Source organism: Trichoderma harzianum (assembly GCF_003025095.1).
Source record: "Trichoderma harzianum CBS 226.95 unplaced genomic scaffold M431scaffold_9, whole genome shotgun sequence".
NCBI classification, from domain to species: Eukaryota; Fungi; Ascomycota; class Sordariomycetes; order Hypocreales; family Hypocreaceae; genus Trichoderma; species Trichoderma harzianum.
Genome location: NW_020209257.1, coordinates 1,354,856 through 1,377,074, shown reverse-complemented (window position 1 = coordinate 1,377,074; position 22,219 = coordinate 1,354,856). Strand labels below are relative to the sequence as shown.

The 22,219-nt window shown below is 49.7% G+C and overlaps 9 protein-coding genes across 9 annotated transcripts; 5 read left to right on the top strand and 4 right to left on the bottom strand.

The window, feature by feature from the left end:
• Positions 1–314: 314 nt before the first annotated feature.
• On the top strand, positions 315–872 carry M431DRAFT_497299 (hypothetical protein; the record flags this gene model as incomplete). Its single annotated transcript, XM_024917578.1, has 1 exon — positions 315–872. The coding sequence occupies one exon, from the start codon at positions 315–317 to the stop codon at positions 870–872; it is 558 nt and encodes a 185-aa protein (XP_024772659.1).
• A 517-nt stretch (positions 873–1,389) lies between these two features.
• On the bottom strand, positions 1,390–2,135 carry M431DRAFT_497298 (hypothetical protein; the record flags this gene model as incomplete). Its single annotated transcript, XM_024917577.1, has 3 exons — positions 1,390–1,654; positions 1,721–1,983; positions 2,043–2,135. 3 exons carry the CDS (start codon positions 2,133–2,135, stop codon positions 1,390–1,392), a joined length of 621 nt encoding a protein of 206 aa, XP_024772658.1.
• A 1,348-nt stretch (positions 2,136–3,483) lies between these two features.
• Positions 3,484–4,302, top strand: M431DRAFT_557611 (hypothetical protein; the record flags this gene model as incomplete). Its single annotated transcript, XM_024921480.1, has 3 exons — positions 3,484–3,517; positions 3,591–3,917; positions 4,034–4,302. 3 exons carry the CDS (start codon positions 3,484–3,486, stop codon positions 4,300–4,302), a joined length of 630 nt encoding a protein of 209 aa, XP_024772657.1.
• A 1,195-nt stretch (positions 4,303–5,497) lies between these two features.
• M431DRAFT_522076 (hypothetical protein) lies at positions 5,498–6,223 on the bottom strand. Its single transcript, XM_024920492.1, has 2 exons — positions 6,018–6,223; positions 5,498–5,844 (listed from the first exon to the last, which is right to left on the bottom strand). The coding sequence occupies exons 1-2, from the start codon at positions 6,208–6,210 to the stop codon at positions 5,663–5,665; spliced, it is 375 nt and encodes a 124-aa protein (XP_024772656.1). The 5' UTR covers positions 6,211–6,223; the 3' UTR covers positions 5,498–5,662.
• A 458-nt stretch (positions 6,224–6,681) lies between these two features.
• M431DRAFT_532627 (hypothetical protein) lies at positions 6,682–8,443 on the top strand. Its single transcript, XM_024920867.1, has 4 exons — positions 6,682–6,754; positions 6,806–7,393; positions 7,447–7,581; positions 7,633–8,443. Exons 1-4 carry the CDS (start codon positions 6,698–6,700, stop codon positions 8,365–8,367), a joined length of 1,515 nt encoding a protein of 504 aa, XP_024772655.1. The 5' UTR covers positions 6,682–6,697; the 3' UTR covers positions 8,368–8,443.
• Positions 8,444–9,072: 629 nt separating this feature from the next.
• On the top strand, positions 9,073–9,742 carry M431DRAFT_476343 (hypothetical protein). The gene is made up of 4 exons (XM_024915462.1): positions 9,073–9,130; positions 9,190–9,300; positions 9,359–9,467; positions 9,531–9,742. Exons 1-4 carry the CDS (start codon positions 9,127–9,129, stop codon positions 9,655–9,657), a joined length of 351 nt encoding a protein of 116 aa, XP_024772654.1. The 5' UTR covers positions 9,073–9,126; the 3' UTR covers positions 9,658–9,742.
• Positions 9,743–9,852: 110 nt separating this feature from the next.
• On the bottom strand, positions 9,853–12,906 carry M431DRAFT_120385 (hypothetical protein). The gene is made up of 3 exons (XM_024912095.1): positions 12,422–12,906; positions 10,338–12,209; positions 9,853–10,272 (listed from the first exon to the last, which is right to left on the bottom strand). The coding sequence occupies exons 1-3, from the start codon at positions 12,643–12,645 to the stop codon at positions 10,014–10,016; spliced, it is 2,355 nt and encodes a 784-aa protein (XP_024772653.1). The 5' UTR covers positions 12,646–12,906; the 3' UTR covers positions 9,853–10,013.
• A 1,807-nt stretch (positions 12,907–14,713) lies between these two features.
• M431DRAFT_7458 (hypothetical protein) lies at positions 14,714–16,379 on the bottom strand (the record flags this gene model as incomplete). Its single annotated transcript, XM_024922241.1, has 3 exons — positions 14,714–14,959; positions 15,024–16,182; positions 16,249–16,379. The coding sequence occupies 3 exons, from the start codon at positions 16,377–16,379 to the stop codon at positions 14,714–14,716; spliced, it is 1,536 nt and encodes a 511-aa protein (XP_024772652.1).
• A 2,988-nt stretch (positions 16,380–19,367) lies between these two features.
• On the top strand, positions 19,368–20,442 carry M431DRAFT_90014 (hypothetical protein; the record flags this gene model as incomplete). Its single annotated transcript, XM_024924099.1, has 3 exons — positions 19,368–19,558; positions 19,625–20,165; positions 20,266–20,442. 3 exons carry the CDS (start codon positions 19,368–19,370, stop codon positions 20,440–20,442), a joined length of 909 nt encoding a protein of 302 aa, XP_024772651.1.
• Between the last annotated feature and the right edge of the window lie 1,777 nt (positions 20,443–22,219).

The following is a 22,219-nucleotide window of genomic DNA, read 5'->3' as shown; positions in this document are numbered from 1 at the left end:
CAATGCCCACCTGGTTCCTTGCGAGCTTTGCGCTAATAATGCGAGCATTCAACGTGCAGCAGCTCTTGGCTTATCCTACTACAGCATTACTAGTAATAAGATGCCATAGGAAAATGTTCTTTTCCAACTCTCGTTTGCGATCCAGACAGCGAGATGTCTCATGGCAAATGATATGCATACCTATATATAAGTCGCATCTCAATTATCAGCGCAACTCGAAAAGATATTGCGAATAAACACTGATGGCTCACTATTGTAAAGAGTGTTTCTATCCGCTATCGCACTACTAGCTGTCGAAAGATACCGGGCGAAAGATGCGTCTTCCCTACATACCTAATCCGCCCACCGGTCTTGATACTGCGGGCAGAGCGGTGCTTGATCAGATACTGGCTCGCCGTGGTAGATCTGGGCTACTGTCTCTCGACCGAACTCTACTTCATTCGCCTATGATAGCCGGAGGCTGGCATTCGTTTTTCGGCGCAATCTATTCAGGGTCGGTCTTGCGAGCTGATCTGCTGGAGCTTGCCATCTGCCGCGTTGCCCTGCTTAACCGAGCTTGGTATCAATATGACGGACACATAGCGATGTTGCATCGCTGCGAAGGATTCGACTCGGCAAAAATGAAGGTAGTTGAAACGCTGCGACCGTCGGAAAGAGGACCCCTAAATCTCGACCAGTGGGCTGTTCTCAGATATGCAGACGCCATGACAAAGGACATTGCAGTAGAGGAAGAAATATTCACGGAACTGCAAAACTCGGGTCTCAACAGCAGAGAAATTGTGGAACTTACGGTAGCCGTGGCTACTTACAATGGTGTGAGCAGATTTCTAGTCGCATTAGATGTAGGAGAGAGAAATTCTGAATCAAGTTGAGTGAACCATGTGATTCAACAGCTAGACCCCTAAATTCTAGAAACTAAAGGTTTTCTTCTTTCTTGCCATGGATAATCATTCACCAGTAGTAACATAGTTTCTGTCTCTTACAAAGAGGCAGAATTTGTCTTCCATGTTCTATACCATAAACTTACTTTTGGTCTTCTCTTGAAGTTACTGTATAAACTACAGTAAATTACCAATGATTTTCCGTCATAAAGGATATTAGCTCATACGTGGCAAAATCCATATGTAGATTCTGTTAAAAGGCCCAATCAACGCATACGATACTTCACTACCACATACTCATCAACAACAGAATTAAAAAGTAGTAAGTAACTCAATAGACTTTTTTTAAAAGCTATCGGCCATCATTAGTAGAGTTCTATATAAGTACAAGTCTATTGTTCGTTGAATCATCCTAATCCCATGGCTCTCTAGGTATACGCTTCATAATGTGAGTAATAAGACAAAGTAGAAGGAACTGTCAGGTGATAATGAATAGCCGCCATCTTTCTCATGATAGTGGCAATACGATTTGATGTCGTGGCAGATTACTGAATAGATAGTTGTCGAATTGGAAATTGGTAAAAGAGGCGAATTGATCATTGTAAGTTGGAATGTCGCCTTCTGTGGGTGGAGGAGTATTGGTCAAACTATCCAGCTTCTGCCGAAGCTGGTCGCGCTCTTCTTTTACTGCGTTATACGCAGCTTCAAGCTTTTCCACCTTTTCTGCAAGAGTATGAAGCAATTTCTCCTTCCTCTCTCGATACGCTCGTTGCCTGATGTTCTATGTCAGCCTCCTACTCCCCTTTACTATCTTTAGGGGGCTTTAGTAGTATACTTACGCATCTCTATTCCTCTGCCGTTTTGAAAGTTTGTGTATTACTGTTAGATCAATTTGTGATGTTGGTGATGATGATGTAGGCGATTGAGATCGACTTGATGGAGGTGAGAATGATGGGTTTAGTGTGTCGACTAAACCGTCTGACATTCCATTAAATGACTGTGGAGTGAATGGTTTGATTGGAGAACTGCATGTTGATGAAAGAGCGGCGAAATCTGGTTGCTGTATGGGCAAAAAGCACTGCATCACCTCCGTAAATGCTTCCTAATCACTTGTCAGCCCCGCTTCTGAAGGAATCCTTTGGCTAGGAGAGGTTCACGTACGTCATATGTCATGTCCATTGGACCTTGCATATCATAGCTGAATTGACTGTCGTTCCAAGAGGAGATAGAGGGGCTCGTGTCTTTCGGATCCATGTTAAAGTTAGGTGTTCGGTAGGTGGAACCCTGATACTGGTGGTTATCGATTTTAAGATATTGAAGAGCTCATGCAAAAGAAACATGCAAAAGAAACATGCCATTATCTTCAGTCACATATATGTCCAGCAGTTGCTGATGCTTACTCATGCATGACGTAGATCTCAACCGCCCCGGGGCACATCATGCGAGGGCAAGACTTGATTAGGAAACCGTTCGTTTCCGCTCCGGGGATAGCCAAGTATCAAACGTTAAAACTCTAACTGCCCAGTGGCATAGGCACCTGTCACCATGGAAGAGAGCTTCGAATAGTGCTTCGCAGGGTTGAATCTAATAGGACGGGAGAATAAATCGTTGTCCGCATATTCCGATCGTTGCGAGACTAACGCATGGAAAGTCGCCCGGATATGCTGGTGGACATTCTGCAACTCTCTAATTTGCGGACCTTCTACGCCAACTCTCTCGCTTCCCGTCGAGTTCGAGCGCAACATCGAAATTAGCCGACAGAAACTAGACACGGAGAACTCCGCGTTAGACCACGATTGGGGGAAAGCTCCCAGTCAGCTCCACAAGACTTGGGCTCCCGTCCCCCCGTGTACGCCTCTCGCTCGCCTTTACCAGATTGGGGTCTTGCTCCTACAGTCCCTACAGTAGTCAATTCACGCAATGAACTGGTCGGACGAAGCTGCGGACGAAGCTGCGGTCAAAATCGCAATGTGATCTCATTTTCTCAAGATCTCATGTTCACAAGCTTAATAATGCTCTCTAGCTGTGTCATGTCCAACTATGCCTTCCCCACTTTACACTCAATTGACATGGAATCCTGAGTCCCAATGGAACTGCGTCAATGCATGTTACACATGGCTTGTTACTCATGTCCATTTACAGCTGGGTTAAAGAAGCAAAAACGATTGCGCCACTACTTGGGTAGGGTTAGAAATGTCCAGCTTTATAATATACTTACTATTTTAATTGCCGCGCCATCAACTAAGTACTTTTGGGTATCAAATCATAAGAGCTATTCTCTGATTGTCAAATTTGATGGTGTCTACGGCCCAATGAAGAAACAAGCATCTGCGAGGACTGACCAAAGGCCGAAAATTCTAGCGTATTGCTCCCGAACTGGTGCGAAGGTTTACTAAATAACAAAGATGGAGTGCGAATGCTACGAGTGAATGTAAATGACATAGGGCTTTGAAAAAGTATAAGTATCTCAACCCAGAGTATCCCCAAAATTCGTATCATTCAGGACATGGACATTAAAAAGATTCTCCAAAGACATGGACTACTACATACAACAACCTCTAACAAGACACAATCTCAGAACGTGGAAACAACAAAGAAGAATATGGCAACCAACGCAATTGACTTTTATTCTCACCGTAAGTATACCACCAAGATCTGTGCTTTAACAGTATAACTGTTGGGCAATAAGCTGATGGACTTTTCATAAAGGTGATGGCCCCAACCCTTGGAAGAATATTATTCTTTTCGAGGAACTGGGAATTCCTTACAACGCTACATACCTCACCTTTGGAGATGCCAATGGTGGTGTTGAGCACGAAGACTTTTTGAAGAAAAATCCAGCTGGACGTGTCCCATGGATTAAGGACCCCACAACCGGCATTGAGCTGACAGAGTCCAACCTGATCAGCGAATATTTGGTTGATCATTACGATAAGAAGGGTATTTTTAGCGTGGAGGGCGAGCAGAATCAGCTTCTTGTCAAGCAATGGCTCGGGTTTCAGGCGGCCTCACAGGGACCATTCTTTGCCCAGGTAAGTTTTGTTGAGAATAATGCACTTATTGGAGATTGGCCAGTTCTAATACTCAAATCGAACAGGGTCTGATTGCGCAACACATCCTCAAGAATGAGGGCTCGACGAAGCACTTTCAAGCTTTGGTCAAGAGGACCATCACCACTGTTGACCGCGCCCTCAAAGGCAAGGAGTACCTGGTAGGAGACAAGATTACTCTGGCTGATCTGGCATATATTCCTTGGGACCTGGCATTGGATACTGTTCTACAGGGCGATGAAGAGTCTGCAACTGCTGAGGGCCGTAAGAAGTTATGGCCTGACTGGTTTGCATGGCACAACAGGGTCTTGCAGCGCCCTTCGGTGCAGAAGATGCTCGCTATTCAGAGGAAGGCCCAAGGTAAAGAGTAATTGGCACATTGAACATGTACTTGGATCATAATTCGCGCTTTGTATCAACCGATAGAACTATATTATTGCTCAATTTTCTCAATCTTTTCATCGTGTGAACATCTAGGTGACACATACCTTGCTTGCTTGTTTGCTTATATAAGGAAAGATGCATATGATACGATGAAAGCAACGGCCTCGTCGGATTGTCATTCAGAATTTGAGATCTACTTTACAGTAAGGGAGCACTTGTACATATCCAGCAAACGATCGTCGTAACAATAGGCCCGGACTGTGTCAAGTTCAACTCCGCCGGCTCCAGCATGGATCAATGTGAACTACGCTGAAAATTACACCCTAAATGTTGAGGGCCTGGACGAGAAATGGTGGCCTTGTTAAATAACTGTTGTGTTGTCGTTCACCTTATTACTCTAAAGCTTACTCAGTTGCCTTTATTGAAGACAAATGATTTATGCTTCTAAAGAGTGTAGGAAATTTCGAGTTAGAATGCTACACCGCCAGTGACTCTAAAAACGAGATTGTGAAGTCACCTCTCCTCATTTTCAGCCAAATTGAAGCTACAGAGTAAGCTTGCAGCGATTCTCCTTCTTTCTTACTTATGTATATCAAGATCCGGCATAGAAATTGTCCGTTATACGGGTTATATACATCCTCCCGAGGCTGCCTGTCCGACATGACCTTCTTTAAACTATTCGTGATGTTCTGATGCGGAGATAAGAACGCAACCAGTCCGCCCTCGCCTATACCGCCAAACCACTACCATCGGAGAGTAGTAGCGCATTCTCAAAGCTCATGCGCAGCGGGACAAAGGGTTTCTCTTAAGCGAGATTCGCGAGTATAGCAAGATTCGCGACGCTTTTTGGACGAGATGCCACAGATCTCGCGCCTTTTGCGTCTTTTTGGTATTATACGAGATGAAAATCATCAGGTGTTTGGCATGCTGCTGACATATGTCGGCATGGAGGTGGGTCAAGCAGATTGACGAAACGATTTCACAACTATATCACGCAGGAATCGTTTAGGGCGAAGCAAGGCTGAAAAAAATCTCGCCGATGGTAGTGATGATGCTTGGCTCATCGACTTTGGCGGTTCGCACACCAAGAGCTAGGCGCCAAAAGTGAGGTCAAGAGGCTGTGGAAGATGATAACTAACACTTTCAAAGATGAAAAACTTCAAAGGGACCAGATAGAGGAATACGGCAAATTGAATCAAGTACATTATTTATAATTACAATGCTCATCTGTTAATTCCGTCAAAATTGTGTCCTCCCCGCGGAACAAGTCTCATGCACGCTTTCACTTTTCTGCTTGAGCAGCTTTCCTACCATATGGCGTACATTGCAAAGACACTCCTGCTGTTTTCAAACCAACTGGCTCAACCCAATCAAAGCTGGGATACCCCAAAGTGGCACCAATATCACCGGAAAGCCTACTCTGGCATACCACGCCCCGAAAAACACCTGGCTGATCGAATAGACGGCTGCAAAAGCTTTCTCGTACGGGCCAGTGATTCCATGACGAGCCCATTTTACCGCCATTATTGCTATTTAAATCTGTCAGCTTTCAGCCAGCTTCGTTTCTCTCTTCCTCTTGGTTCTCCATTTCATCTCTGAAGTACGAGAATCCCTGCTGATTGTTCACCTCTAATACCATTCGCTTGAAGTGGTCGTTTCAATAATTAAAAGGGTAAATACAAGTGGGGAAAAATAAACATACACATCAAGACAAAGCCCTGATTCAACTCCATCCAGCCGATTTTGGCAGCCACCAGGCCCGGATCTGTTGGGTTTGCTTTCCTGATAGAGGGCAGCACGGTATCGAAGCCCATCTGCGTGTGTGCCGCCACCGTGAAGGCGGAAAAGCCAGCGGCGGCATAGAGGAGAAGCGATGAAGTTGATGAAACGACCATTTTAGGGATTCTTGGATACACAAAGATGGGCTACATTGGGTCAAGCCGAGCAACTCGAGATTTAAGTACATCTTCAAACCTGTTTACATAAGTTCAGAAATAGTAATCATTGATCGTACCTATCCGAGAAGAGCGGGGATTGGATTCTGTTCATCGCATCGGATTCGGATTCGCTTACTCCGGCCCATCTCCCAAACCCACCCAATTCACACCAATCGTTATATTCTCGTCATGACCGCGAATCATCTTCTCTGGAGTTAGTTCAGCCAGTGTCATCTTCCTCGGCTTTTTGTGGGAAAACTCCACAAGTCTTGGCGCGTTCGGTTGCCTATTTGGGCCAAACGCCTCCTGCTCATGATTTGTCAGGGAACATGTCACACACGTAATAAGCAGAAAGTCAGATCGCTTTCCTTTAAATCTCCGAGCACAATCGGATACAGCCTCCGCCAAGACTGTAATTGTTCTGAACACCGAGCTTGCATGAGGTATGAGCGAGTTCAGAAAAGCGAAAAGGTGCAGCACTTGCGCCGTCCGGAGAATCGCGGTAAGTCGAGCAGCTTCTCATTGAGAGAGCAGTCGTGATAATTTGGTAAAGTGTGATCAAAAAACGCCATCGTGTTCGCAGTGCTTGTTGACAGGAAGATCGTGTGGCGGCTACCATCGTCAAACAATTTTTGTGGAGGGAGATGTTGGACTTCGGAAGTCTCGAAGAAAGGCGAAGGATGTTCCGAGCTCTCCAAGCTCCCTAAAGGGGTCCGAAAAGAAACCCAGGGCCAGGCGTCGGCAAACAGCCGGACCCGCAATCAAATTCCAAGTCGCTCAGGCTGATGAGGCATTCTCAACGGAGCAAGACTACCTCATCTCGGTCATCATCAACAATTTCACCCCTGCTCAGGAAAGATCATTGGTCCGAACCGTGGACGGCACAGCTGCCTGTCTCGACTCTCGAGTGTGTGGCTCTTGGGTCACTCTACTTCCAGAGATTACAGCACGGTCTTTGGTACATCCAGATGTTCTTCAATTTGCGATCAAATCGCTGGGCTACTCAATTCTGAGGAGAACCCTACAGGCACTTGAGGCCTATGGCGAGACTCTTTGTTTATTAAAATCTAGCCTTGCTATGGCTGGAGAAGTGTCATTTGAAGAAATATTGGCTACAATCCTGTGCTTGACTCTTGCTGAGGTATGACCATTGCCCCAGTTGTCAATTCAGAAGCTCAACATTTTTCTCAATAGGTCTTACTAGGCACCGAGCATAATGGATGGTCAGCGCACACTCGAGGTGTATGCAAATTAGTTCAAGAGAATGGCCCAGATGCTTTCAAATCAGGCGTTCTGCACCAGCTTTTTACGGGCTTCCGGATCTTCATGGTGAGTCACGGACCGCATATAAGTAAACGACAACACCACTGACATCGACAGCTACTCGGGGCAATTCAACAACGAAAAGAAAGCTTCTTAGACGAACCTGCGTGGAAAACAGAACCTTTTTCGTCCGAGCCAAAATCTTTGATGCAGAGTCTGCTAGACGAGATTTCTGGTCTGCCATCCCTTCTGCAGCGGCTAGACGCAATCTCTAGCTCCAATCGAGAGCAGCAGAAAGAGGAGATTGTTGCTCTCTTCAAAGATTTCGACACACAAATGCTTCGCCTTGAGGACTGGGAAGCAAATCTCAAAACTAGCACAGATTGCAGGGTGTTGTGGTGGCCTGTGGCATCATCTCTGGACCCCGAAACTTCTTTTCCAATCTCATACGAGTTCGTGACCATCCTAGTGGCCAACACGATGTCTCATTATTGGAGCTTTCTCTTAGTTATCCAGCTCTCAATATCGACTCTGCTAGCTCTTTCTAAGGAGAATGGAGTTGATGTGGCATGCCTTTGGAAGCAGCGGGCTACGATCTCACCAGAAAATAGGGTAGCGCTCGCAAAAGACATTTGCCAGAGCATGCGATACCATCTCCAACCAGAAATGGGGCTATATGGCCCAGCGGCAACACTTTATCCTATCAACGTGGCGTTGCAAATCTTCAGGGAGGAAAAAAAGACGAAGGAGGTCGTGTGGTGTGAGAATTTTATTGCCAAACTAGAAACGATGGGCATACTACTCGCATCGCATATACCTTCGGTTGAGACGGTTACTAGGAAATCTACATAAGAGCTGTCTACTTTTGAATAGGCCAGGTTTTAAAGCCAATTTGGGATAATGTATAATATAAATAATCTTATTCAGAGATATTTGAGTCAAATTTGTTGTAACATGGTCTCACCGTAGCTAATATCTACAAGGAATAAGCTTTGCGATGAAGAGGAGAAGGGAGAGACAGCCATGTAAGAAACAGTGAGATTATACATAGCTATACCGATTTAGGTATACTCAGCCCCTATACTCCTTCAGGAAATCCATCGCGCCAAGACTTTTGACAATGAGATGCAGTGTGCGTTAAGAAGAGCTCCCTAAACGCAGATATAAACCGAGCAAGAAGACAGTATAAAAAGGGTTCTTTTTCCTCTCTGGAATCCATTCTCTACTCTCAAGCCTGATCAACTCTTCCTACCGCCCTCTTTCCCTCTCTCTCAAAACTCTTGTGTCTACTCTCACAACTACAAAATGGCATCCCAAGAAGAACAAGTTCAGGGCATGCTCCAACATGCTGAGTACGACTCTTACACAACCCCTACCCTAGAAACACCTTCTAACACAATGTTTTTGACAGACAATGCTCGTCGACTCATCAGCCCTTGCCAACTTTGGAACAATTGAGGGGCTCTCTGCCACCTGGCGCAAGCGCAGTCATGGTCGGTAAGTCATTCACCACCACCCTCCCTCTGTTTCTCCAACATTAACATTCTTTCTTATACAGTAACATGTTGCGACCCGCGTGTCCTTCCTGACCAATTCTTGGGTGGATTCGGAATGAGTATGCTTACGGCCTTTCTGTAAACCTCAAGCAATAAGCTGCTAACTCTTCCCCTTTAGAAGTCGGCGAGGTCAGAAACGCTGGCGGACGCGCAAGCGAAGCCCTACGATCGCTCATCTGCATCGATCATTTGCTTGGCGTTGGCGCAGTCATCGTCATCCACCACACTGGTAGAGCTTCCTGTTCCCACCGCTTGGGGTTAGCACGTACTAATGAGACTTTGGCTAGACTGCGGACTTACTCACCTCCGGAACGACTTCCTTCACAGTTCCTTGACACAAAAGGCACCTGAAAATACCGCTGAGATTGCCAAGATGGACTTTTTGGAGATTCTCGAGTAAGTGGGCTAGTTCTGGATTAATCTCGTATGGAACTTGATGCTAATGCGCAGCCGTTGTAGTTTGAAAGCAAGCGTTGTTGAAGATATGAAGATTCTTAAGGACAGTCCCTACCTGAGGAAGGACTTGAAGGTCTACGGATATGTCTATGATATCAAGACTGGAAAGCTTCAGGACGTCAAGGAGTAAGAATGCTTGAATATTGGCTCAGATATGTTGAAGAGTTGCCTACTCTACATCTTGAAAAAGGCCAACGTCGGTCTTTAGTAAGAAAAGGAGAATAGGGTAGAGATGTCATAGGCGTAGATTAGACGATAAGCACTTCTAAAGTCAATCAACATATGGCCTAGCACCTTGCAATGCAACATGTATTCGTCAAAAATTGCGCAATCGTAACTGTGGAATTGTATACTCATAAATATTTGATCAAATATCTAAACACTCATTTCCGAAGCACCCGCTTCCACATGTACATCGCTGTTGTTGGTATCGCTGTTCATAATCAATCATTCACGCTAAATCGAAATCTTACACGCCGTCCCCGGTTACTGAAATTGCGAATTGTATCCGAGCCAGTCCGACTCTGGATCTGGCATCCTCATGGATTCCCCCGTCAGCCCATTAACCCCCTGCGTTTGCCATGCTTGACCGTTTGTTGATCTTGGCTCCAGCAACTTGGGGTAGTTAAAGAAGTCGAAGATGTCAATGTTGTCGAGCTCGCTTAGGGAAGTGACTTGGGTTGAGGTCGGCTCTGAGCCCGATAATCTTGAGGAGGATGTCAGAGTTGCTAGATCATGTGCGCTCCTAATGACGGCTGTAAGTATGTGGAAATGTAACAAAGGAACGGCGCAATTGGCTATGCAACTTACCTGCGCATGGCTGTAAAGTTCATGTCTCCCTGCCGCCCTCTCTGGACAGCTCGAGACAAGATTTTGGCATAGTTATTGGCGACTTCCCAATACTGTCCAATGTGGCCGAGGATCTCGATGAAGAACTCGATTTTGGGATCGACGGGGCAGCCTATCGAGGCCGCATGGACCAGCAACAGCCTGGCGGCAACCCAGAGACCAAAGACGAATGGAGGGCCGAGGTTATCTAACCCACTGGCTTCGAAGACGTCTCGTGCAATATCTGCCAAGCTCTGGACAGCGGACAAACATCGTTGCATTGCGTAATACGACGGGACGAAGAGATGCGACCTGACTGTCGGATATGCCGCCGACGAATGTAGCCGTACAACGGACGTAACGTAGGCGCCATGCAACATGAACCAGTTTGCTACCCTACTGCCAGGATCAGAGTGGCAGAGGGCTGAGATTTTGCTGTAGTCACTCGGCAAACTCCTCAGCCAGCCATCCAGTGCACTGTCTAGAGAGCGGTAGTTGTTTCGCCAACTGGCCACGTCGGCAGAAGATGTAATATCGACGGGCGTCTTGAGGAAGTTGTGCACTTTGCTGAGTATCCTCAAGATCTCACAGTGGTAGGAGAAGCTGCCCAGGTTCTCCGGTTTATTGGTAGCATACCCCGTAGTGCCATACGGCTGAGACAACGAGATCCAGGATCGCGTCTCGACTGGAACGTCTCTTGAAAAGAGATCGTAAGAGCATGGAAGGACCCTCTGCATCTTTCTGTCCTCCAGCATGAAATCAAACGTCGTCGTCGCTATTGTAGCGTATCGATCGAGCAGATAGACCATCCAACATATTCGCCGGCGGCCTTCATCCTCGATCCATGACTCCGGCCGCCCAGCAGTAACTCTTCGTATCGACCCCGTGTGTGGTAGGTTGTCAGACTGAACTGACAGATAGACGCTACTTTCCTCGCAAAGCCCGAGTTGCTTGACGTTTTGTGCAAGAAGAGAGAGAAGATTCCACCCTTTAGGTCCATTTGAGGTACCCAGCTCGTCCAAGCTGAGAATGACCAAAGCCCTGAGTGCCGCAACACTCACATTCTCCATTGCATACATCTGGACGATTTGTCTCGAAACAGCATGGTGATGGGCCCTCATTTCAGGAGTCAAGCGGGGATCCTTTAAAAACCTCAATGTGGTTGCCACGATGGCGTGCAAAAGCACACGGTCTGGCTCATTTAAAGAAGTCGACCCGAAGAATACGCCGAATATGGTTTTGCGTTCCAAGATCGGACACCAAGGGTTGCAGTGTTTGAAGTAGAGGTCGACGATAGTATAGACGATGTCGTGAGGGGGAAAGTCATTAACGGCAGCGGATATGGATGAGGGGCCTCTTCGAGGCGCCGTAAAGCTGGAAGATGGATAAGTTTGAGCATAGGAGTTATTTACCGCGGATGAGTCTGAGCCAGTATGAGATGGAATCCGGCCGCCTTGATGAAGGTCGCCGTTACTTGCATCCCACGCAGGGGCTACAAGACTCGGCCTTTGCGTAGGAGTGCTCCTGGCAGCTCCCACGTGGCCGAGTCTTGAGCTATCTTGATGATAAGGGTCAGCCGGAGATGGCAAGTGGTTGCTGAGGGCTGGCGATAGCCCCTGAGCCTGCGAAACGGCCAGGTGGTCGTTGGCAATGTGCTCTTCGACGCGCCGCCCCAGGCTCTGCAGCAACGCATCGATGCGGTTGACCTTGGCCTCGAGCTCCAGACTGAATCCTATGCGGCTGCCGGGCTTCTGCCTCTCTAGATAGACGCATGTCCGGTTATGCCGCGCGCACCATGAGCATGCTGGCTCGGCGCGGTCACATTTGACCTTGCGCGCCTTGCAGAGCTCGCAACTGGGAGGGTCAGCGTGGCTGGTCTGATACGGCGGCTCGAGTTGTCACATTCACTCATTCTGGGAAGCCTGCGATGACATGACCTGTGACATTGACATGCAATGATAAGGACAGCCAGGGCAGATAGGGGACAAAAGAGGAGATGTGATGAGATGAGATGAGGCAAAAGCAAGTCAAGGCAGAGAGGGGAGAGAGAGAGTAGCACAACATACGACGTCTTCTGATACTTGGTCCGCTTGCGCTTCTTGCCCGACGCGCCCGTCGATCCATTCTGCGACGACGATGCAACGGCAGGCGTGGTTTCGTCGGCGCTGGAGCCGTCATCGTGGCTCGATACCGAGTTTGCGTCCTCCTCGGGCATTGATAGCGAGACTGGTGGAGGCTCTTCTACGGTGCGTGCTGCATGGCCGGGATCGGGATCGGGGTGATTCCACATCTGATATGATTCAGGCTGTGATTTGCTCCAAGTCAAGTCCAAGCTCCTCCTTATCGCGCATGCACAGAGACGACGCCTTTGGGGAGACTCTGCGGGCGATATCTCGTCATTCCTGGCCTGTTGTCTTGGTGGTTTGCTTTGCTTTGCTCCAGTCTGCAAGGCTCGGAGGTGGAGGTGGGGATCAATATCGTATCGACTTGTCCATTTCCTTTAGTAACAGCTCTGTGCTTACGGGACCCCTAGTGGCTTTGTATCTCCCAGTTACAGGCATAGCGGGCTGTTAGCACGCTCCGTTACAGGCCCTTTACAGGCATGGGCTGGCGTTATCGGCGCTACTATTGGCCTGCCGCGCTGAGGATGCTCCAGGCTGCCAGTAAAAAAAGCAAGCTACGCATTTCTGCAATCTCCATCTCGTTGGTCGTCCCTTTTAGCCATCAACCCATCATCCCATCCATTACTCGAGCATTACTCGAGCTTGCGCGAGCTTGCGCACAGGGTAGGGCTCCGAAACATCAACGATGCAGGTGATTGGGTCTCTTCTCCCTCTTCGGTCCCTTTCGCCTCGATCCTTGGCCTGCCTGTTTTGAGCAAGTAATTTGAGAATCAATATGCCGCGGCTAAGACTAAGACTCCGCAAAGTCGATGATGAGCAGTCGGTCTCTTGTCTATTGGGGGGCCGGTACGCGCCACTCTCCGGTTTTCACTGCCACTGTGCCACCCATCTAATCAATCTGACTTCATCAGTGCTCGGAACATCGTCAATCTCAATTGCCTCCCGTCGTGCTGATGGGGCCAAATGCCGAGTTCGAACCCCGAGCAAGCGTCACGAGCCACCGTCCAGAACTCTTGGAAGCATCGTTGCACACACCCTCTCGCTCGTTCCCTCCGCATGTTCTCCAACCCTGCTGCTTGCTTCGGGGTCGTTTCCGGGGATGCCCTCAGTTCCCAAGATCTTATTTGCGCCTAGCGCTGGCGGCGTTAAAAGCCCTTGTCAGCGGGACGCGTGTGAGGGCTACCACCATGAGGGCTTCGCTAGCCGTTCTCGTATCCCTCCTCCGTTGGAGCACCTCGGAAACTAGGAACATGGGAAAATGCCCTATGAAGAACCGAAGGCTAGTCAATTGAGAATCTTCACACCCCCGCCCGTTTCGGGGAGAATTATCGACGGGCATATTGTACGCTGCCGACGCCGCGTCTATACTCGTTTACACGTACTCCATGAAGCCATCACCATCGTCTAGAAGAATGCGGAGCAACAGAGTTTCTCCCAGCGGCCCCAATCGTTCCATTCGCTAGCGGCCGAGGTGTCAAACGGCCTCTAAACACACACTCTACTCCGGACAAGGAAAATGATCATCCGATATTACTTGGTGGGCAACGAAAAACCCTCCTTCAGCGTGACCAATTGGTACGGAATTAGCGCCCACTGCTTCCGTTATGCAAAGCCCAGCAAAACGGAGCTCCATATCAGTGATCCTTCTTGACGATCCGCTCGCATCTCCACACTCGGTCTTGGAAAACCGAGCCACTGCATGCTGCATGTGCTGATCAACGAGGCCGGTAAATCGACCCCGAAGCCTTATGAAGTGGGATCTCGACCGAGGGCCAGGGGTCCGAGACACGCCTCGGTGAGCATCCAACCGTGCATGCATCCATGGATCTAGCTTCAATGTTCTCGGCCAACTCTAACTGGCACACGTGCAAGCCACGCGAGGTTGCGATAATTGGCAATATTCCAAGCCACGGCGCTTGCAGTCAGACGTCAGATTGAAGGCTGTGACATGGGTGACATGGGTGTCATCCCATGTCACTGCAACCGACCTTCAGCTTTCGGACCTTTCAAGGTGCAATGCAATGTACGATACATGTCATGATCGTGATAGGGGCATGTAGGTACAGGTATGCATGCGTGCGTGCTTGCTCACACCACTTGCCTAGTCAGTATCTCTCGGCCGATAAGAGTCCGCACGTTCAATGCATAGAAAATGACAGCAAATCGCTCGTGGTATTAAACATTGCTAGACTAACAAGATTTCATTACATGCTTTCCTTCTCGCAAAGTACTTCATTACTCGTCGTTCAACCAGCCCTTGCTCATCTGAACGGCCTTCTCCCATCGAGCAAACTTCTTGCTCGCCTCCTGCTCTGAGATCTGAGGCTTGAAAAAGGTGCGACCTTCGTTGTTTACGTTCTCAAGGTCCTCGAAGCTGTTCCAAACACCCACTGCCAACCCAGCCGCGATGGCGGCACCCAGCGCCGTGGTTTCTCGCATTCCTGGTCTGTTGACCCTGATGCCAGTGAAATCAGATTGAGTCTATGATTGAAAATTGTCAGTTATATGTACTCGAGTGTCCTCTCTTCTCCTGCTGCTAACGTACCTGCATGATCAGATCTGAGTTGCACATGCCACCATCAACGAGGAGTTCAGTGAGCGGCTTTCCGCTGTCCTTCTCCATGGCTCGGAGGATGGCTTGTGTCTGGAAGCATGTGGCCTCGAGCGTGGCGCGAGCAATGTGGCCACGCTGGGTGTAGGCAGTGATGCCGAAGATGGTTCCTCGGGCATCGTCGATCCAGTAAGGGGCAAAGAGACCGCTGAAAGCAGTGACAAAAGTGCAGCCTCCATTGTCCTCGACCTCTTCAGCAAGAGCACTAAGCTTGGATGACGACTCGATAAAGCCAAAGTTGTCAACCAAAAATTTGACGCTGGATCCAGCCACGGCAATACTACCCTCGAGGGCATACATTCTCTTACCCTCGCCAAAATCAAAGGCAACAGTGGTCAGGAGACCGTGGGTCGAGATAACTGGCTTGGGGCCTACGTTGTACAGCAAGAAACAACCGGTGCCATAAGTGTTCTTGGCAAGACCGGCGGTGAAACCCTTCTGGCCGACCAATGCGGCGGACTGGTCGCCCAAGCATCCGGTGATTTTGGTGCCCTTGAGCGAAGTGGTTGCCAGAGAGCCGTACGCCTCAGTGTCTGAGGAGGGCACAATCTTTGGAAGGTTGACCTTGTTTCGGTCAATGCGGAACCAATCAATGAGATCAGCGTCGTAGCTAAGCGACTCGAGGTTCATGAACATGGTCCGTGAGGCGTTGGAAGGATCTGTGACGTGGATGTTGCGGGCTGTTCCACCGTTCAGCTTGTACGTCAACCAAGAGTCGACTGTGCCAAACGCAAGAGTTCCACGCTCATAGGCCTCCTTGACCTCAGTTACATGCTCAAGGAGCCACAACAGCTTGCTAACGGAGGGATACGTTGATAGAGGGAGACCACATCGGCTGATGAGCTCACTAGCTCCAATACGATGCTTCAGCTTGCGAACCAGCTCCTGGGATCGAGCATCGGTCCAGACAATGGCATTGTGCAGCGCCTTGCCCGTCGTCTTATCCCAGACGACAGTGGTCTCACGCTGATTCGTGATACCAACGGCAACAATCTGCTCGCGGTTGTGACCCTGCTTCTCAAACTCAACAACAGCGCCATCAACGCAAGTCTCTACAGACGAAACAAGCTCTTCAGGATCATGCTCATGCCATCTGCGCGATTGATAAGTTTCTCTTCATCTTTTGTCTCATATTACGTGTACATGCAGATTTACTTACCCAGGATGAGGATAGTGCTGCGCAAACTCTAACTGATGCGTGGCAACCACCTCGCCCCTCTGGTTGAAGATGAGAAACCGAGAGCTTGTGGTGCCCTGGTCTATGGCTCCGACGAAGGTAGGTCGGATCATGGCTTTGGACTTTCTGAATCTCTTGCTCTTGAGTCTTTTGGAAAAGGATGAGAGCATTCACAAGTTGTTGGTCCTGTTGTACGAACAAGGCCAAGGAGGGGTAAGTATTGGGTGGCGAGAAAGAGAAGAAGGAGGAGGAAGAGGTGATGAGAGAGGGCAGAAACGACGTCTTAATATACAGACACAACAGAGCAGAGCTGGCAATGCGATCACGACCGATGAGATGAGACAAAAAGGACAAGAGGAGACGGGAAATTAGGTGGTATAATAATGGAAGAGAAAGGCCAGATGAGATGAGTGGTGTGGTACGAAGGTGTGGCTTGGTAGGGGGCCTTTATGTCTGGTGCTGTCCCCCAGCAAGATGGACTAGCAAGCCGATAGTGGCTTCAGTGCTAGTCTCGCCTCCCGGAACAATTCTTTCCAGGAGAGAATCGAGGCTCCCAGGCCAGGGGACAGTTTGCTTTAGGCAGTGTTTAGCACTGGCTTCAGCACTAAGGAACCGCGTGGGATCTACCCCTCAGTTCCCCGCCATCCACAGAGTCTAATCCAAATCCCCAGATTGTGGAGGCGCAAACGGTCACGAGGGAAGAGAAACGGCTGGAGAATACGGAGCCGAGACCGAGCGCCAAAATTAGCTGGGAGGGACAGACCGAACTCGCTCGAACTGGTGGAGGCGCGGAACGTCAAGTTGACGCACAGCATTTGGCGCAAAAATGCTACATGACTAGCTGCTAACGGCACGGCCTGCACTGTCTGGGTCGCATTGCGTCTACGACTTTTTAACAAGGACCAACTGCTCCTACGACTACTATACGCCCCAACAAGCTTCCCCATGGGCAGATGCTTGTGCCTGTGCCTGTGCCTGTGCCTGTGCTTGGGCTTGACCTCGGCTCAGCTAATGTAGCTAGCTAGTCGTGAAGCTGACTTACTGCACGCACCTTGCCTTGCTCTTCCCGCTCGAGCAACAACCACAACCACATCGCGGCAAGGATCCCCGCGTGATTCCCGCATGGGCCTCCGTTTCGGGCATCAGCATCCCGAGCTCGAATCCGGGGGCCCGAATCAAGACGCTGCAAACCCACATCGCCGAGAGGCCAACTCGGGCTCTGCCGCCCGACCTCATAGGCTGTCCGGCTGTCCTCGCCAGCGCCAGAAGAGCCCTATGGCTAGCCTCGGTCCTGCTCGCCTAAGCTCTGGAACGCAGCTAGAAGCCGCTACGCTCGGGAAACCCCAACCATCGTCGCGATCTTGATCGGAAAGAATAGCGAGGATGGGGGCTGCAGCTTGGGATTGCAATACCGAATGTGGCTGAGGCCAGTCCTGCAAGGTCTCACACCTAGACACCTAGACACACCATCCCAGCCAGGATTCGGATAAGCGCCCGTGTCTGAAGCAGCACACCTTTTTTGACTAATGGAATAGTAAACGGTACTGCGTCGGGGAAAAAAAATTGAACCAGACCAGACAGACGCGGCTCCCCCGGTGAAGCGACGATGGGAGGCCCAGTCCCATGCCCTAAGACTAATCCTCGCACTTGTGCACACACAAGGCATGCCGTCTTTGTCTAATCGGGATATGCACGCCGCTCCATCCATGCATCAAGCATGGCTAGGGCCGGCTTCATGTATGTACAGGTATGTACAGGGCCCCAGAAGCTTAATGTTGGTTGTGCTGATCTGTCTGTTGTTTGTGAGGGTTCCATCATTGTGCGTCGTCGTGCTTTGTCCAACAAGCCCCTCAAGTATGGACTTGTGTCCCGTTTTCTTTCTTCGTCTTTTTTCTCCTTCTCCTTTTCTTCTCTTTTCCCACCGCCGGATTCTCCTTTCTTGACAGCAGATGCGCTGCTGCTGTCTCACTCCGCTCTTTGCGCGCTAAGAAGAATTTTGCATCCGGCCTGGTCCGGCGCGTGGATAGCCAGGTAGTCAGGACACGCCGGCGGTCCTCAAAATCCCACGAGAGTCTCACAAAGCCCTAGCCCGTCAATATGGCATGTCCCATCTTGACAGGGAGGGGGGGTATGAAATGCGATGCCCTCCCCTTCCCCTCCGCAGGCAAAGACACTCCATCCCAGATTACTCGTAGAACCTCGGTCACACCGTTTTGCCCGCCAGTCTTCCGTCCTTTTTTACTACTGCTCGTGCTAGTAGTAATGGAGTGCAGCAGTAGTAGGCAATGGCACAATTGAGGGTGACCTGATTCGGTGTAAGCCTCCGAGTGTGCGCGTGTGTTGAAGCATGATAAACCCCGGCCTTGCGCATCAAAAAACCCGAGCCCCAGGTCGTTGTTCGGTAAACCCCATCATTCGATTTCATCTTCCCCTCACCCGTCCGGCCAACGTTATTCGCAACCTTGGCATCACCTGAGCCCGAGTTATTGGATTCCTAGCGCTTTGATTCATTTCCCGTCTGTTCCTAGTCCTTGAAAGCTCCCATCTCATCCCCGTATTTGAGGCGGGGAAGAACGTGTTCTCGATTTCTCGAGATCCACACTCTGAGAAAAGCCCTTGCTTGACCAGATCTGTTTCCAATCTCTTACCGTCCGTCAGCTTGTGGGAATCTTGTCATCTTCGGCTCACCCCCTCATCTCGTTTGCGTCTGCACCACCGACTTACCCGATCTTTTTTCTGCTGCTCCCATCCCCAGCCAGCCTCAATTGTTATAGGGCGTGGGTAAAAGGCCCCACGAGGAGAGACGTAATAGCTCTTCGGTTTCCTAACCGCGGGTGAAGTTGATAAGTAGTATCGCGAAGCCTGCAAGCCTGTAACCCAAGGGGGTTAAAAAACTATAATTTGACAACACCTCCCACCCTCCTTCTTTTGAAACACTACCCCAATTCTTTCTGCCAATTCTCAACACACACATACATTCGAAGGACAGCATCCCAATGTCACATTCTGAAGAAACATCTGAATTCTCCATTGACAAAGCCGCTCCTCTTCCTCTACGCAACCCCAACATGGGCCAATCCAGCCTCGACGATGCCCCAAGAATGGAGTTGCTGTCGCCTCCTCTAGAGGAAGAGCAGTTGGCCTGGAGCAAGATTCGCAGCTACTGCCAGGATTTCTTTTCAGAATTCCTGGGAACAATGACCCTGATCCTCTTTGGTGACGGAGTCGTTGCACAGGTCGTCTTGAGCGGTGGTACCAAGGGTGACTATCAGAGCATCTCCTGGGGCTGGGGGTAAGTCGTACTGCGTGTTGCAGTAAACCTTGGTGTAAGAGCTTGATCACTAATGGTAGCAAACAGAATCGCTGTCATGCTCGGCGTCTATGTCGGCGGCAAATCCGGCGGTCACCTCAACCCAGCGGTGACCTTTGCCAACTGTCTGTACCGCGGCCACCCTTGGCGAAAGCTCCCCGTCTATGCCCTTGCTCAGCTCCTGGGAGCCATGACGGGCGCCGCCATTGTGTACGCCAACTACAAGTCGGCTTTCGATGCCTTTGAGGGCGGTGCTGGCATCCGAACCGTGACCGGCCCTACCGCCACCGCGGGCGTCTTCTGCACGTATCCGGCTGCATTCATGACTCGGACGGGCATGTTTTTCTCCGAGTTCATCGCCAGCAGCATCCTCATGTTCTGCATCTTCGCCCTGGCGGATCCCAACAACATTGGAGCCGGAAATCTGATGCCGCTTTGCCTCTTCTTCCTCATCTTTGGCATTGGCGCTTGCTTCGGCTGGGAGACTGGTTATGCCATCAACCTTGCTCGTGACTTTGGCCCCCGATTGGTGTCGTTCATGATTGGATATGGCCATGAAGTGTGGTCCGCAGGCGGTTACTATTTCTGGGTATGCCGCATCCCTCTTTTTTTTCTTCTTTTTTTTCCCCTGGGCCCCCTTTTTTGACGGTGATGATGCATGATTCGTTGTTGCTAACCATGTACTGCAGATTCCCATGGTTGCCCCATTCTGCGGCTGCGCCTTTGGCGGATTCCTGTACGACGTCTTCATCTTTACTGGAAACAGCCCCATCAACACTCCGATGCTGGGTCTTCAACGCCTGATGCGACCCCGCAAGAGCGTGTGGTCCAACACCCACCCGGCAGCCATTGAAAACAAGGTCTAAGGACTGCTGCTTATCAATGCCGGACACGTAATGAAAAACAGAACGAGATGGTCTCGGAAAAAATTACAGAAAAAGGGTATGTGGTAAAACTCGGGGGTAATGAAAGCGATGTGGGCCAATTGTACCAAACAAAAAAAGGGAGAAAAAAGCATGATGGGTGTGCTTGATGAACAGGTTCATGGGTTCGGATGTATGTGTTATGAAAACACGGAGTATGGGTTGGTTGTACAAGTATAGTTGATAATTTAGCGAGCGATAATAGTATAATGATTCACCCTGAAAAGGAGCAACCACCGGACCATTGGGCATCAACAAGCCTGTGTGAAAGACTATTTGCCGAATGTCCTGAGATGGGGGAAACAGCGGTGCAAGGATACGTGTATGATGGGACCCTGAAAACGGGGGTTCATCGTACAGCTGGACCAGCCTGTTGGAAAATGACAACGCGAGGCGGTAGAGATGGCGAGATGAAATGTGATGAAATGTGATAAAGGGTCGTTGTCGGAGATTTTCGTGATAGACCCGATGAATCTGAGGCGCTGGATGGAGATGGGCAGACTGGAACGCTACAGTACTTTGACTGTTACCCTACAAGTTCAAGAGGCAGAACTACTGCAGCTCATGACATATGAGAGATTGAATGAGAACAGCGTAGCTCCAATATCTGCAGGAACTCTCCTTCAATCTCTGCGTATCACCACTTCAACCAACCGGCAGCAACCCGAACACTCTAGCACTACTAGAGCGCAGATTGTCTTCATCACCGCCGCCTTACAGCATGCCCGCACACCGATGAGGCTCATTGCCACCATCGCGAGATTCTGACAGGATGTCCCCCGGCAGCTACCGGTCCAAGCGTCGTTAAGCGATATCTTCCAGCCATTTTGCCAAGCCCTTTTTTTATCTTTTGTTGTCTCCTTCAACCCTTGCGGTGTGAGATCCATCGCCCGCTCACAAGCAAAAAAAAGGGCTGCACGGGCTTCCCCGAGCATGGCATGGGGGACCCGGGGAGCGAGGGGATGATACAGCAAAGACAAGAGAGGCTGCAGACATGGTCACCTGGCCTCGTGCTTTTCTGTGTGGAGCTGGTGCGGGAAGGCAGGTAGGATTCCTGTCTCTTTTTTTTTTCGCCTCTGCGTGATACGCGGCATCGAGTATGCACACGCCCTGAGTCCGTGCCCGGATGGAAGGGGACTGGGGGGGATCCAGACTGAGAAAACGTGAGGTTGAACGAAACGGTTTGCCACTCCCGTGTAAAACCCGGCGTGAGGTTGACGGGATTGGGCGGAATGATTTAGTATAGGTAATTGGTGCTGGTGAGGCCGAGGTTTGAAGTAATTTGATCCTTTCGGCTTCAAGATGACGTGCGATGATGGTGCGGCGGCTTGAGAGCCGAGAATGAGAGGTTTTGCATGCTCATGATTGGCATTCCGGAGAGCTGAATAGCAATTGATTTTGTCAAGTCATCAGCTGAGTGCAGCTGGGTTCGTATCGTATAAAGCAGAGCTGAAAGAGTGTCCGTTTTGGCTTGGCTTGGTTTGGATGTTTGGCGGATAAAAAGACCCTGGCTAATGTCGAGGGAAACTTATCCGGCGTGCATATTGTGGCTGGCTGACAAACTGTGGCTGGTGAAGCCCCAACTGTGCTGTGGCTGGCTGTGCGGGGGGCCGAACAGACCCAAATGACATGTGATCAGAGCATCGACTGAGGCAACGTAACCCAATTTTTTTCGACGAGATTGTCTCTGCCTTTTAGCTTATCGCAAAGCAATTGCTTC